Source organism: Macaca mulatta, chromosome 14 (genome assembly GCF_049350105.2).
Source record: "Macaca mulatta isolate MMU2019108-1 chromosome 14, T2T-MMU8v2.0, whole genome shotgun sequence".
Classification (NCBI taxonomy): Eukaryota; Metazoa; Chordata; class Mammalia; order Primates; family Cercopithecidae; genus Macaca; species Macaca mulatta.
The window spans coordinates 21,732,784-21,749,661 of record NC_133419.1 but is presented as its reverse complement, the minus strand read 5'-3'; the positions used below and the strand labels follow the sequence as shown (position 1 = coordinate 21,749,661).

At 39.5% G+C, this 16,878-nt stretch overlaps 1 protein-coding gene across 1 annotated transcript in view; it reads left to right on the top strand.

Moving 5' to 3' along the window:
* The window catches only part of HSD17B12 (hydroxysteroid 17-beta dehydrogenase 12), a 167,666-nt gene extending 160,153 nt beyond the window's left edge, over positions 1–7,513 (top strand). The window contains exons 10-11 of the mRNA XM_028833499.2: positions 5,630–5,779; positions 6,043–7,513. Of these exons, the coding sequence (XP_028689332.2) occupies positions 5,630–5,779; positions 6,043–6,147 (255 nt within the window). The 3' untranslated portion in view covers positions 6,148–7,513. The remainder of the gene's footprint in view (positions 1–5,629; positions 5,780–6,042) is intronic.
* The last annotated feature ends 9,365 nt before the right edge of the window (positions 7,514–16,878 follow it).

Below are 16,878 nucleotides of genomic sequence, written 5' to 3'. Positions count from 1 at the left end.
TGCTATGCTAAAAATTCTCCCATGGCTTCTCATCTCTTTCACAATGAAACCATGAGTTCTTATGACCCTCAATGTTCTGATTTCAAACTTCCACGTTATCATATTCCCTCCCCGCCTTCCTACTTCCTTGCGGTTCTGGAAATACCTTGAGGACGCCTTCACTTCAGGGCCTTGCACTTGTGCCTTCAGTCTCAAAGGCTCTTCACCCAGATATCCTTTTGGCCAACTCCGTCTCTGTTCAGATCTTTGGTTATAAGTCACCACATCAAAGGGGCCTTTCTTGAGAACCCATCTGCAGGCTCAGCCTCTATCAGCTTTTACCCAGGTATTTTTTTCATCTTCCTTTTTTATCATCGCCTGCCAATACTGTACACCTTTTTGTTATTATTATTTGTTTGTGGTCTATATCCCCCTACTGAAATGTAAGCTCTGTAAGATGAGGGACTCTGTTTTTATTCACAATGAATTTTATTCATTAAGTTCCCATTGCCTAAAACATTGTTCTAGTAGGTGCTCAGGAAATAGTTTAGTGTTAAGTGAATGCCTTTTGTGAGATTACACTGTTTTTCTTTTTGTTCCTTGAACGTTAACATACAAATTCCACATCTTTGGAGGTAGGTTATTTACAAGATTATCAGCCAACATTTATCAAGGATCTTTGTGTAGAGCACCATATTTTGAACTCCTTCATTTTGGATTTTGATGCTAAGATTTATATGTATTGTTATTACAGGGCCTCTTTTCATTGCTGTGTAACCAGGGATCTCTGTACCATCAGAACGATTCCTTTTTCCTGAAATTTCTAGAAAGTCTAAGGGTTTCTGCCAAGTAGATAATCAAGGGCCTTTATGTGGAAAAGCTAATTTCATGCTCTGCAAGTAAAGTAATACACACTCCAAAACTAGAATATAGGTGTATAATTATTTAGGTTTTTGTATACCAGAACCTGAAATAGTAGATGAATACACAGATTTCAGGCAAAGAAGTTTTCCTAATATTCTTCATAGGAGCCCCAGCTTCTGCCTTAAGAGTGTGTGCTGGCTACACGGTTGAATTTAATGCTCAGTAAAGGCAGATGTGACACCATGTCTGAAATCTCATACTGTGCAAATATATTAGACCCTGGTGTCTTCTGGGTTTACATTTTCCCAAGTCATTGTCTTGTGATATTCTGGTCATTTTTCCGTTGAAAAGCATGTTTAGTACACAGATGATGACACCTGAAAGATGCCCTACCATGTTAAGTTCCAAGGTTCAATCCCTGATTCTTGAATACTGCCATGCAGTTTCAGGCATCTTTCTTTCCACTACTCCATGGCCATAAGCATTCCTCTTCTGAATCAAGCACCCCTGAATTGTACTATGAAGTCCAGTTATCTAAGCAAGCTTCTCCAGTGGGTGAGAAAAAAGATACCAAGTTGTCGGGCCTGGGTGTGGTGGTTCACGCCTGTAATCCCAGCACTTTGGGAGGCCGAGGCAGGCAGATCACCTAAAGTCAGGAGTTCAAGACCAGCCTGACCAACATGGAGAAACCCCGTTTCTACTAAAGATACAAAATTAGCTGGGTGTGGTGGCAGGCCCCTGTAATCCCAGCTACTTGGGAGACTGAGGCAGGGGAATTGCTTGAACCAGGGAGGTAGAGGTTGCAGTGAACCGAGATGGCGCCATTGCATTCCAGCCTGGGCGACAGAGCGAGACTCCATCTCAAAAAAAAAAAAAAGATACCAAGTTGTCTCCAGTGATTTTATTTTTTTTTATTTTTATTTTTTTAAATAGGCTAAGCAAGGAAGCACCAACAGCTATGCTTTATGGCCTAATTAATTATTTGCCATTTGGGAATTCTAAATCTGAAGACCAGGATACTTGCCCACACCTGCAGCTCTCAAGGTCAGGTTGTTTCTGAGCTGGCAGTATTTGTAATGGGAAATTGTTGAGCTTGAGCAACTTGAAAAATGTGTTCTGCCCACAGTTTCCTATAAAAGTATGAGTATCTTCTTGACCTGTTTCCCATAATGTTTTCCTGAGTAAGCAGAATAAATCAATTAATTATCACTTGTTGGGGTTTTTTCTTTCTTTCTTTTTTTTTTTTTCTTTTTTTTGAGACGGAGTCTCGCTCTGTCGCCCAAGCTAGAGTGCAGTGGCGTGATCTCTGCTCACTGCCAGCTCCGCCTCCTGAGTTCATGCCATTCTCCTGCCTCAGCCTCCTGAGTAGCTGAGACTACAGGTGCCCACCACCACACTCAGCTAATTTTTTGTATTTTTAGTAGAGATGGGGTTTCACCGTGTTAGCCAGGATGGTCTCCTGACCTCATGATCCGCCCGCCTCGGGCTCCCAAAGTGCTGGGATTACAGGCGTGAGACGCCGCGCCCAGCCACTTTTTGGGCTTTATTTAACAGTTTAAGGGTGTACCTAGATGGCTTTTTGATATCTAAGATATTTCTTTACCTTCACATAACTTGGAATATTTATTTTTAAATCGTTGGCAAGTAGCAATAAGTATGCCTGTTTAGATAGGTGGTCTTATATATGCTTCAGAAATTCTAAAATTTTGGCTCGAATGTTCATATTATCAACTTCTTGGTGTAATTAATTTTCTGGATCATAGCAGTGGAAAGAGACCCCAGTACTCTTCTTCAGTGCTGTCCATAATGAAGTGTCTTTTGCCAACTCATTCAATAGATATTAATTGTGTCCCTGCTATGTACCAAGTACTGTTCTAAAGCATTAAAAATATAGTGGTGAATATGACCAAGTCTTCATGGAGTTTGTGTTCTAGAAATGGATACACAGCCTGGTGAATGGATTCAGTTTTCTGTACCGTTTTGCCTCCCTCCTGCCACTCTTCACACATTTCCAGCATTTGAACCATCCTGAGCTATGCAGTTCCCTGAAAAACATCATGCTCTTCTGTGGCTCCGTTTCTTGGCTCCTGCTGTTCCCTTATTTGTTTACAATCAGGCAAATTCTTGCACTTCATTTAAGACTTAGCTCAAATGCTGTTTCATCTTTGAACCCTCCACTAGGCCATAACTGTTAACTGCCTTGATTTTAAACCATTGTGGAAATAAATATCCTTTCTAGAAAAGAATTTACATTTCTTAGCTGGAAAAACATAACCCAACTTGGAATTCCTGAGTATGCTTCTCTTGTCCCCACCCCTTGATCTGGGGGTTCTCTAGACTATCTCTGTGGTTTAGCTGCATGAAGAGTTAACTTGTGGCACCACCAAGTGGTTCCGTCAGGCAGTGCAACTTAGTTCTCCTACAAGATCAAAGAAGTCCAATTTATACCATGTACCTATGAAGGGAGGGAAGAAGATGGCAGAAAGGATGGAAGAAAGGAACAAAGAATTATAATGCAATTGAGAAGTGTAATGATTGGACCATCTCTACCTCTAGAAGCTTAAAATCTTACAATACCTTTAGCAGGCTTGCGATCTATATTTGGGATTTTTTTTTAAATCTTCACTATTTTGTGACCTTTAAACCTAACACATAGAAATGAGAAATGGTTTGCTTATGTTCCTTCATTATGTGAGACCAGAGTATTTGCATATACTCGTTTTTTCCTTACTACTCAGCTTTGCTCTGGGGAATAACCTTTTCTTTACTGACCCATTGTGAGAGCCTCATTGAACTCTGCATTTCCTACTCGGTCTGAGTCTGAGATCTCACCATAGCATGTGCTCTCATAGACTATATCCTTGTGGCAAAATGGTTCTTAAAAGATTTGACAAAAAAAAATTTTTTTTGCTAAGTGAGGGATAAATGTATAGTGATAATCCCAATAAACAAATTCTCAGAAATCAAAAGTTACCTAATCAAAGTTGGCTCAAATATTGAAGTACTTCAGTGAAATTAGTTTACTTAGTATGAGTTCATGCCTGCAGGGACAGGGAAACAGAAAGATGGAGAGTGACAGCACTCCATCTGGGGTTCTTGGTTCTAATGGGGAGGCTGAGGTTTCATCTAACCTGTCAAGGAGAGTGGGTTGCATTCCTTGACTTACACTTTGGAGTGGGAAAAATGCAAAGCACACACATACACAAAAATCCAGAGATATGAGACCACTCTTTCTAGGTCTCAGCATGAAGCAAATCCATAGAATGGAACAGATCTCAATTTGATTGAACTTTTAAGATTTTGACCACCATGTGTTAGAACCATTCCTTTTCTTTAATAGAAGTGTCATTGGGCCAGGTGTGGTAGCTCACGCCTGTCATCCCAACACTTGGGGAGGCTGAGGTGGGAGGACCACATGAGCCCAGAAGTTTGAGACCAGCCTGGGCAACATGTTGAAACTTTGTCTCTACAAACAAATTTATTTATTTATTTATTTATTTATTTATTTATTTATTTTTTTTTTTTTTTTGAGACGGAGTCTCGCTCTGTCACCCGGGCTGGAGTGCAGTGGCCGGATCTCAGCTCACTGCAAGCTCCGCCTCCCGGGTTCACGCCATTCTCCTGCCTCAGCCTCCCGAGTAGCTGGGACTACAGGCGCCCGCCACCTTCTACAAACAAATTTAAAATTAGCTGGGCATGGAGGTGCACGCCCGTGGTCCCAGCTACTCAGAAGGCTGAGACCGGAGGATCACTTGAGCCCAAGAGGTCAAGGCTGCAGTGAGCTATGATCGTGTCACCACACTCCAGCCTAAGCAACAAGCAAAACCCTGCCAAAAAAAAAAAAAAAAGAAAAAAGAAAGAAAGAAAAGAAAAAAGAAAAGAAGTATCATTGCAATGATACTTCACACATGTGAGATAAACAATACATTCACCCTTTGTTGAACTACCATGCCCAGGTTATTTCAAACTATGGAAGGATCTCTTGTATCATGACTCAGGACTTGTTATAACAAGGTTTCCTTATACTCTGTGTTGAATCACATCCAAAATGCAGAAAGCATAAGCAATAAAGAACCTAACATTATTGAAGTTCCTCTAAAGGTCGTGTCCAGATTTGTCACCCCACACCCATCCAGTCAGGTGTCTTTTAGTTACTCAAATGGTTTCCATATTGTTAGACTGTGTTCCCTCTAAAAAAGAAGAAAAGGGGAGGTGGTTCTGTCTTTTATATCAATAAAATTCTTCATAAAACTCAGAAGTAGAATGGTGAGAAACTAGGGAAGAAAAGTAGTAATGCAAGGCTGAGAAAATAAGATGTCTGTTTAAGAAGGATCAAAGCTGATAGAACAAACTTAATTAGCCATGAATTATAGAGAAAGTTGGTATTATCCCGTTAGGAGAGTAAAGTATCAAACATCTCCTACTTGGTGGTTCTGTCTCAATGTTCAGTTTACTAAGTGGAAAAAATATCCTATCCTGAATCTGTGCTATCTAGATTATTTAATGCTTTCCTTTCTAAAGATTCAAAAAGGTAGATTTCTGCTTATTTTTAATACTTTCTCTGGTCTCAAACTCTGTTTTATGGAGAGATTGGTTTGTTACAATTTGCTTTATGGTATCATATGTTCTATCAAGTTGGCTTTAGATAGCCACTTCTCTTTTCTTCTCTCTCTGTAAAGATACAGATGTTTCTGCCACTAAAAGCAGTCAAGCACCCCTGTACATTCTGAGTTTGTGGCCTGACTAATCAATGGCATGTTTTCTGGGGCGGGTGTTACCTTTCTAGAGTGTCCTGCCATACTTCGTAGCTACAAAACTGGCTAAAATCCGAAAGCCAACTTTGGATAAGCCCACTCCGGAGACATTTGTGAAGTCTGCAATTAAAACAGTCGGCCTGCAATCCCGAACCAATGGATACCTGATCCATGTTCTTATGGTAGGTAGATTGTTTGAGTCGCAAATCAGTACTTTCTGGCTTGGGGTTTCTTTCCCATTGAGTTACAGGATTAGCATATATACATTGTCCAGCCATAGTAACAAGACATCTATGTCCTGTTATAATCATAATGGTTGTATACCCAAGAACTTTACAATCTACCTCTAAATAAAAACAACACTATAATAAAATGTTAAATCATATGCTTCAATTTAGCCCAAATTGTAGGCTATAATTACGTATCTCTTGCATTGTTTCCCTAGGGATGGATAATCTCAAACCTGCCTTCTTGGATTTATTTGAAAATAGCCATGAATATGAACAAGGCTACACGGGCTCACTATCTGAAGAAAATCAAGAAGAACTAAGCATTGATAACTGCATTGTAACTTGGCCAGATGCTCCAGCATATGCACGTTCACTGCAAGGCACCCTACTGATTTTGAAAATCTGAAGTTGTCATTTCAATAGTTATTAACGTGACTAAATGTTATCTTAACTAAGAGAAAAACAGAAGTTGCTTTTAGGGGTTTCTGACATATATTCTGGATACTACCAGAGGTAATTTTGAAGTTTAATATAAATGCTCGTATCAAATGAATATAGAACTAATATTGTTGAGAACAGCTAATAGGAAGAAATACTATTATAGCAAATCACAGAATGATAGACTCAAACATAAAACTCGGCAGTTTTATCTGCTTCAAAGTGCCATTGACCATTATTCCTGTATTTTCTCTGAAGCTGATTATAAAAACCAATGTCCAGCTACTCTTTTGTGTTTGACACTTTGAAGAAATGGAGATTGATTTGATTTGTTTATAAGCAGACACACTGCAATTTACAAAGATCTCTTTAAGGTTTTATAAAATTATCTTCCAGTTTGTACATTTATATGGAATTGTTCTTTATCAAGGGTAGCTAATGACGTGAAAATAATTGTGAATATGGAGTTATTTCTGACACATGAAACCCACCAAACTACGCTTTCTTATAACGCATATTTCTTCTCAGTTTAAATGTATGTAAATATCAAAGCTATATGGTATGATTTATAAAGATAAATGGGCCAAAGTGCACATTGAGACTGGCACCCATCTATGGTACCACTGAAACCCTGACCCAGAAAAGTGGCTTGCTTGGACACCCAGTCTTCTTTGTTTCTGCATTTAACCAATATTGATCACACATGTGACACAGGCTAGTCCTATGAAAGTAATGACTTCATAAAAATGGCATTATAATTTTTAAATTGATACTCTGTAGGTAGGTGCTGATATAATTAGTTTTAATAAAACATGCTGTAACCATGGTATACAACAAAAATACATTTATTTGGTGATTGAAATTAAGGCCATATTTACAATGACTTAATATAAGGCTGACTTTTATCCTGCTTCATAACTTGTACGGGGAACTCACCAAGAAAGAATTCAATACTGTGAAATATGCAACAAGAAGATTGGCCTTTACCTAGGCTGTGGTTCCTAAGCTCTGAGTTTTAAGCACCTGTAGATTTGTATTAAAAAAAAGAAAAAATGGGGCCTTAGTTTCTGGCTTTTAATTTTGCCAGCTAAGGACATAAAACAAAAACAAACAAGCAAAAACAAATAACCATCTGCTATCAGCATCATTATGTAAAAGAAAATATATTTTAGCCCCTAAAATTAGGAAGAATGTAATCTCAGAATAAAGATTGTCATTTAAATTGAATAAACATAGCTTTATGAAAAACACATTGTTTGCCCTTTTTTCCTCTCATTTTATTGTAGAAATGGTGACACCACAATGACGTGGGCGGTATTGTATCTGCTTTCACATGTTGGTTGGTTGGTTGGTTGGTTGGTGAGTTGGTTTTGGTGTAGTAGTCGGTAGTGGTGGTAGATAGAGGAGGGATTCGTTTGCAAGTATATAAAATACTTTTTCTTTTATCCCAGTTAGAAAATACTTGTAGGCTAAGCACAGTGGCTTACACCTGTAAACTCAATGCTTTGGGAGGAAGGCAGGAGGATTGCTTGAGCCCAGGAGTTCAAGCCCAGCCCGGGCAATATAGCAAGCTCTTGTCTCTACAAAAAAAAAATTAAAACATAAAAAATTAGCCAGGTGTGGTGGCACGCACCTGTAGTCCCAGCTACTTGGAAGGCTGAGGCAGGAGGATTGCCTGAGCCCAGGGATTAGAAGCTACAGTGAGCTATGATTGGACTACTGCACTCCAGTCCGATTGACACAGTAAGACCCTCTTAAAAAAAAGAAAAGAGTTATAATTCTGGCTGGAAAATCCCTTAACAATTTCAAAACTTCTAAGCTGTGGCTTTGATTGCTTCAACTTGGCAAGCACCCACTTGTATTTGACATTCAAGGGTGAAGATGATGACATAAAAATGTATTTTTCTAGGCACATGAAAAGAAAAATTATGTTAAAAGAGAAAACAGTATACTCCAAACCTTCAAAATAGCGAAGTAAAAATTTTAGACTTAATTTTATGTTGACTTGATTTTATGTTCTAATGCATACTAGGTAAGATTCGAACACAGATGGGCCAGGCGCAGTGGCTCACACCTGTAATCCCAGCACTTTGGGAGGCTGAGGCCGGCCGATCACGAGGTCAGGAGTTTAAGACCAGCCTGGCCAACATGGTGAAACCCTGCCTTTAAAAAAATACAAAACTTAGCTGGGCGCAGTGGTGCAGTGTAGTGGGACTGGTGTAGTCCCAGCTACTCAGGAGGCTGAGGCAGGAGAATCCCTTGAACCCGGGAAGCAGAGGTTGCAGTGAGCCAAGATTGTGCCACTGCACTTCAGCCTAGGCAACAGAGTGAGACACCATCTCAAAAAAAAAAAAAAAAAAAAAAAAAAAAAACGATTTGAACACAGAAAGACTAGAGTAGACAAGAATCACTTCTCCATTCTTGGTTATATTTCATTATCTTTATACACTACTGAAATCAGTTTGTTTCAAGTATTTTACTTGGGATTCTTGCATCTATATGAAATTGGGCTGCAGCCTGCCTTTTTTACACTTTTTTGGTCAGTTTATGGTGTCAAGATTGTAACTCCATTAAATGAATTGGAAAGTGTTGCCTATTTTCCTGTTCTCCATAAGAATTTGTAAAAGATTGGAATGATCTGTTTGTTAAAAGTTTATAAAGCTGTCTGGCCTAGTATTTATTGGTGGGAAAACTTTAACCACTGTAATTAGACTATTCAGGAATTCTATTTTTTACTTGAGTAAATTTTGAAAAGAAAAACTAAGCATTTACCCATTTTACAATTTATTAGCATAAAGTAGCTTAAGGAATTTTCTTATTTCTAAACCTCTCCTGGATACGCATACGTCCTTTTCTGATACTGTTTGTATCTTCTTTCTTTTCCTTGGCCATTTTACCAGAAGTTTGTCTATTTTATTTTTTTAAAGAACCAACCTCATTCTTTCTTTTATGTTCTGCTTTCTGATGGTTTGTTCTGTTGTTTTTCTCGTTCCATAAATTGGACATTTAACTCATTCATGTTCAAGGTTTTTTCGATTTTTAGTAAGTATCTGAGTTTATTTGAATTATATCCTTTGCTTCACCCCATGATTGAGTGTATGCATATATACAAACATGTATATCCAAATTTTTATTGATTTTCCATTTATATCTTTACATTATGATTTATTTGACCTGTTAATTATTTTAAAGTATTTTAAATGCACAGACTTAAGAGTTTTATAAATGTATTTCTTTTTCAAAAAATTTTTGTATTGTTAATATTACTGTCAATAAGACAATTTTACATTTTGTGAATCCTGATAAAATGTGCTGAAGACACAACATTAATTACGTGATATTCCTGCCAAAAATGCATACCATGAACATAGTAGAGAGAAATATCAGAAAAAGCTAAAATGAGGAATATCCTACAAAATTACCAGCCTATACTTGTCAAAAATTTCAGGAGACTAAAGGGACGTGACAAGTACCTGCAGCACGTGTTTCTGGACTGGATCCTGGTCAAGAAAGCATTTTTTAAACTTTTGTTCTTTCGGACATTTTTGAGACAACAGGTAAAATTTGAGTAAGGTCTGTAAATTATTAATAGCATTATATCAGTGTGACTTCCTGATTTTGATAATAACGTCATGGTTACTTGAAAAAGTCCTTGATTTTTAGGAAATAGACACTGGAGCATTTAGGGTTAACAATATTGTATATGCAACTGAATCACAAAACGTTTTGGAAAAATTATAGAGAGAAAATGGTAGAGTAAATGGGGTAAGATGTTAACCTTTGCAAAATCTAAGTGGAGGTATATGAATACTTTGTACTGTTTTGCAGATTTACTGTAAATCTGGAATCATTTCAGAATAGAAAATTTTAAAAAAGCTTTTGTTGTTGGTTCTAACTAATTGCATGTGGTCAAAGAACATGTGAGTATGATAAAGTTTGGGCATGCCGGGTGCGGTGGCTCAAGCCTGTAATCCCAGCACTTTGGGAGGCCGAGACGGGCGGATCACGAGGTCAGGAGATCGAGACCATCCTGGCGAACATGGTGAAACCCCGTCTCTACTAAAAAATACAAAAAAAAACTAGCCGGGCGAGGTGGCGGGCGCCTGTAGTCCCAGCTACTCCGGAGGCTGAGGCAGGAGAATGGCGTAAACCCGGGAGGCGGAGCTTGCAGTGAGCTGAGATCCGGCCACTGCACTCCAGCCTGGGCGACAGAGCCAGACTCCATCTCAAAAAAAAAAAAAAAAAAGATAAAGTTTGGGCAAATTATTATAACCTTTCTCTGCCTCAGCTTTGCCATCTGAAAAATGGAAATAATGTCGTATATTGTTTGAGAGGAAGTTAAGACATTTAGTGTACTGAGAACTCATCCAGGCACAAGTATATAAATATATGTTGCAGTAGGCTGAATAATGGCCCCCAAGACATCAGGTCCTAATCCATGAACCCTATATTACCTTACATGGAAATGAGGTCTTTGCAGATGTAATTAAATTGGAGATCTTGAGAGGGGGACATTTTCTTGAATTATCTAGGTAGGTCCTAAATGCAATTACAAGTGTCTTTAATCAGAGGCAGGGAGATTGCAGACAGAAGAGGAGAAGGCAATGTGATCATGAAGGCAGAGATTGGAGTGATGCAGCCACAAACCAAGGAATATCAGTAGCCAAAAAAAAAAAAAAAAGGGAATGATCAAAGAACAGATTTTCTCCTAGAAATTCTGGAGGATGAAGCATCCCACCAACAATTTGATTTTGGTGCAGTAATACTCATTTTGGACTTCTGGCCTCCAGGGAACTGTGAGAATAAATTTCCGTTGTTTTAAACCACTGAGTTTGTGATAATTTGTTCCAGCAGCCCTAGGAAACACAAATGTAAATTGTATGACCTACTAGAGGTTTTGTTTGTTTAGTGTCAGGGTCTCCCTCTGTTGCCTAGGCTGGAGTGTGGTGGCGTGACCATGGCTCACTGCAGTCTTGAACTGCTGGGCTCTTGCAAGTGATCCTCCCTCTTCAACCTCTTGAGTAGCTAGGACTATAGGCACTGGCTTTTTAATTTTTATTTTTAAAGATGGTGGTCTCAGTATGCTGCCCAGTCTGATCTTGAACACCTGCCTCCTGGAATCCTGCCTCAGCCTCCCAAGTAGCTAAGATTCCAGGCATGAGTCACCACACCTAGCTGGAAGTTTTTTTTATGTCCAGGTATGGCCACTTTTTTTATTGTTTGTCTCTTTCTTTCTTTCTTTCTTTCTTTCTTTCTTTCTTTCTTTCTTTCTTTCTTTCTTTCTTTCTTTCTTTCTTTCTTTTCTTTCTTTCTCTCTCTCTCTCTCTCTCTCTCCCCCCCCCTCCCTCCCTCCCTCTCTCTCTCTCTCTTTCTTTCTTTCTTCTTTTTTTTTTGACAGAGTCTCTGTCGTCAGGCTGGAGTGCGGTGGCACGATCTCAGCTCACTGCAACCTCCGCCTCCCGGGTTCAAGTGATTCTCCTGCCTCAGCCTCCCGAGTAGCTGGAATTACAGGCACCCGCCATTACTCTCAGCTAATTTTTTGTATTTTTAGTAGAGACAGGGTTTCACCATATTGGCCAGGCTGGTCTCGAACTCCTGACTTCATGATTCGCCCACCTCGGCCTCCCAAACTGGTGGGAGTACAGGCATGAGCCACTGCACCCGCCCATGGTATGCCAGTTTTTTAAGTGTTTCACATATGCTTCCTAATTGTTCTTAGTTTTCTTTATTTTTCTTTATGTTTATTTTTTCTTTATTTTTTGAGACTGGTCTCACTCTGTCCCCTAGGCATGTACAATGGCACAGTCTTGGCTCACTGCAGCCTCAACCTCCTGGGCTCAAGCAATCCTCCCACCTCAGCCTCCTGAGTAGCTGGGTGTGTTGCCCAAGCTGGTCTGGAACTCCTAGTCTTAAATGATCCTCTGGCCTTGGCCTCCCAAAGTGTTGGGATTACAGGCGTAAGCCAAGGCACCTGGCCTCTAATTGTTGTTTTCTACATATGTGGCAATGCTTGTTAATTGTGTTGTTCAAATCTTTCATATCTTTACTAACTTTTGTCTGACCTATTAATAATTGGTAAAGGTATTTTGAATTATCTTACTATAATGGTAGATTTGCCAATTTCCCCTGCTTTATCAGTTTTAACTTTGTACATTCTATTGAGTGAATGAATTTTAGAATTCTTGTGTTGTCCTGGTGAGTTGAACTCTTCTTGTTATGTAGTGACTTCCTTATTGCTGATGCTTTTTGCCTTAGCAAAAAAAAAAAAAATCTGTTTTCTGTGATCTCAATATAACTTGGGTTGGTATTTAGCATATATCTTTCAATCCTTTTACCTCCTATCTTCCCACGTGTTGATGTTTAGTTTTGTCTCTTGTAAGTCAAATAAACCTGGATTTTGGTTTTTCATTTGGCCATCTCTACCCTTTAGTAGACAAGTTTATACATTTATATTTACATTTATTATAATTCTTAAAACATGAAGACTTCTATCATGTTATTTTGTACTATTTGTTTCTCTTTCATGTGTTTTTTCCATTACTTCTTGATTGACTGTTTGGTTTTATTATTGTTATTATTCCATTTCTCCCTCTGTACTAGGTTTAAAGTTTTACATTCTATTTATATTTTTCTTGTGTTTACTCCTGAACTTTTTCAATGCATACTCAATACAATCTAAAGTTATCTGGTATCATAACCCCTTCTTTAATAATAATGGACTTTGGAACATCATAAGCCTGATCAACCCTTCCCTACTTACATGCTATTGTAGGCCAATATTCTAACCTCTGATTTTTATTATTATTATTTTGACATGGAGTCTCGCTCAAAAGCAAGAGTGCTGTGGCACAATCTTGGCTCACTGCAACCTCCGCCTCCTGGATTCAAGCGATTCTCCTGCCTCAGCCTCCCGAGTAGCTGGGATTACAGGTGTGTGCCACCATGCCTGTCTAATTATACTTTTAGTAGAGATGGGGTTTCACCATTTTGGCCAGGCTGGTCTCAAACTCCTGACCTCAGGTGATCCATCCACCTCACCTGCCTGTAATCCTGCCTCCCAAAGTGCTGGGATTACAGGTGTGAGCCACCGTGCCTGGCCTAACCTCTGATTTTTAAAACCCCATAAGTTAGACAATTTTGTTATCTTATACACATTTTTGTATCAAATAAATTACCACCTGTTTATCAAGTTCCTTGTATACTTTTACTTCTTACATTTGAGATATTCTGGTGCATATCATAGTTTGACATTACTTTTTTTCTTTACTGATGCTGTGTAAAATAGTGGTGTGATTTAGCATTGATGGCAACTTAAAGTTAATGAAATACTGGATCATATTACTGACTTCTGGCTTCCATTATTGGTTTTCAGAAATCAGTATGCCACTTTTTTTGGTAGGTGATGTATCTCTGGCCTCTTTTATGATACCTTTTGACTTGGTGTTCCTCAGTTTCATGCCAAGGTGTCCAAGTGTGGAACTCTTTATTTATCCTACCTGGTTTACAGTATGCTTCCTATATCTATGAATTCATGCCTTTTGTCATTTCTGAAAATTTATCAGGCATTATCCCATTGTCTCTATCTGAGACTCAAGTTACAAGTGTCAAGTCTTCATTCTGTTTTTTGTTTTTTTGTTTGTTTTGAGACAGTGTCTTGCTCTGTCACCCAGGCTGGAATGCAGTGGCACAATCTCAGCTCACTGCAACTTCTGCCTCCTGGGTTCAAGCGATTCTCCTGCCTCAACCTCCCGAGTAGCTGGGACAACAGGCACCCACCACCATCCTGGCTAATTTTTGTATTTGTTTTTAGTAGAGATGGGGTTTCACCATGTTGGCCAGGCTGGTCTCAAACTCCTGACCTTAAATGATCCACCCACCTCGGCCTCCCAAATCATGCTGGGATTACAGGTGTGAGCCACCGTGCCTGGCCCATTCTGTCTTTTAATCTTACATTTATACTTTCCATCCTTGTCTCCCTGAGCTGCATGCCACATCATTTCTTCACATATATATTCCATTTCTCTAATTTTCCTGTCTTTTCTGCTGTTAAAACCATTCACTATAATTTTAATTTAAAATGTTTTTCATTTTATTTTATTTTATTATTATTTTTTTTTATTGAGACGGAGTCTCGCTCTGTCGCCCAGGCTGGAGTGCAGTGGCGCAATCTCGGCTCACTGCAAGCTCCGCCTCCCGGGTTCACGCCATTCTCCTGCCTCAGCCTCCCGAGTAGCTGGGACTACAGGCGCCCGCCCCTGCGCCCGGCTAATTTTTTCTATTTTTAGTAGAGACGGGGTTTCACCATGGTCTCGATCTCCTGACCTTGTGATCCGCCCACCTCGGCCTCCCAAAGTGCTGGGATTACAGGCGTGAGCCACCACGCCCGGCCATGTTTTTCATTTTAAAGAGTTCTATTTGGGGTCAGGCACAATGGCTCATGCCTGTCATCCCTGCTCTTTGAGAGGCCAAGGTGGGAAGATTCCTCGAGGCCGGGTTTTCAAGACCAGCCTGGGCAACAAAGTAAGACTCCCATCTCTTCAAAAAAAATTAAAAATTGGCCAGATGTGATGGTGCTCACCTATAGTCACAGCTACTTGGGAGGCTAAGGCAGGAGGATCACTTGAGTCCAGGAGGTTGAGGCTGCAGTGAGCTACAATTGCACCACTGCACTCCAACCTGGGCGACAGAGCAAGACCCTGTCTTTTGGGAGGCCGGAGGGGGAAGTCTGTTTGGTTCTCACTTAAACCTGCTTGGTCAGTCCTAATAGTTTTTAATACTTGCTCATTTTTAAAATATAGTGCTAAAAGTTTATATAACTATGTAATACATTGGTATTTTATGGTCCACATCTGATGATACCAATATCTTAAATTCTTAGGAGTCTAAACCCATTGTATTTCTGGTGGCTATCACTCAAAGCGCTTTACTTTTCTTCTTTGTTTGGTATTTTATTTTTTGAGACAGGGTCATGTTGTGTTGCCCAGGCCTGAGTGCAGTGGCACAATCATGGCTCACTGCAGCCTTGACCTCTTGGGCTCAAGCAGTCCTCCCACCTCTCAGCCTCCCAAGTAGCTGGGACTCCAGGTGGGTACCACCGTGCCTGGCTAATTTTTGTATTTCCTTTGAGATGGGGTCTTGTTATGTTGCCCATGGCTGTTCTCGAACTCCTGGGCTCAAGCAATCCACCTGCCTCGGCCTCCCAAAGTGCTGGAATTACAGGTGTGAGCCACTGCACCGGGCTGGTGTTTTTATTTTGAAGTCCTGTTTGTTTTATTTTAATCTGGGGAAGCTAATTCTGAGGGCTACACTGGGATGCTCTTCTTCAGATACTGACTTTCTTTTGTTGCTTTCACCAGCCTGGAGCTGCTACCAGGCTGGCACTGCTCTAACCCCAGTGCGGGAGTCTCAGGCTTGGTTCTCTTACCTTCTAGTGATTTCAGTGGGTTTTGCCAGTATCCCCAAGGGGCGACCACTGATTTCCTATTCTTTTACTGCTCACTGCCTCAAGTTCTGATTTCAGGGTTTTTTCCCTTTTGTTTTGTTTTCTTGTCCTTGGAGAATTTCATTTATATCTTGTGAATTCAACCTTGCATTAAAAATGTATAGAGTGGTAACAGATTAATTATGCAGGAGTTTGGCTCCTGAGCTAATTATTTGTTTTGCATTTTCCTAGGTAGGGATTCAGTATAATATCAGCTAGATGATAAGACAGCATGGGGAAAATTGAAATTTCTACAGAGAACAGAGGAGAAATACAGATAATTTCTCACTAGCATACCTAGGGTATTTGTGGCCACTCTTCATGTTTATTCTAATTTAGCTGGAATCTAGGATTTCTTAGCTATACTGCCGGAAGTCTCCACGGTTTTCTTTTTTCCTCTCTGTGCTTTGGTTTAGATAGTTTCTATTAACTTTTTTTAAAACAAATTAATAAATTGTACTGTATTTTAGAGCAGTTTTAGGTTTACAGAAAAAAATGAGCAGCAAGTATAGAATTCCCTACCCCTAGAGTTTTCTCTATTAATTATCTTGTATTAGTGTGGTACATTTGTTACCACTGATGAACTCACATGGTTACATTGTTAACAACTAAGTACACGGTTTACATTAGGTGCCATGCTTTTCTGTGGGTTTTAGCAAATGCATTCATGTATCTGCCATTTTAATGTCAGAATAGTTTTACTCCCCCATACTCCACCTATTCATCCCTCTCTTTTCCTCCATCCCCAATCCTCTGGCAGCCACTGATCTTTTGACTGTCTCTACTGCTTTGCTTTTTCCAGAATCTTAGATATTTGGAATCACACAGTACGTAGCCTTTTCAGACAAACTCCTTTCACTTAGCAGTATGCATTTAAGATTCATGGCTTTTTAAGGTTTGATAGCTCATTTCCTTTTATCACTGAATAATACTGCATTGTACAGATGTATCACACTTTGTTCATTCACATCTTGGTTGCTTCCAGTTTTGGAAGGACATCTTAGTTGCTTCCAGTGTTGGCAATTATAAACAAAGCTGCTGTAAATATTTGTGAGTATTTTTGTGGACAAAAGTTTTTTTAAACTCATTTGCATAAAGACTAAGGAGTATGATTATTGGATCGTATGGTAAG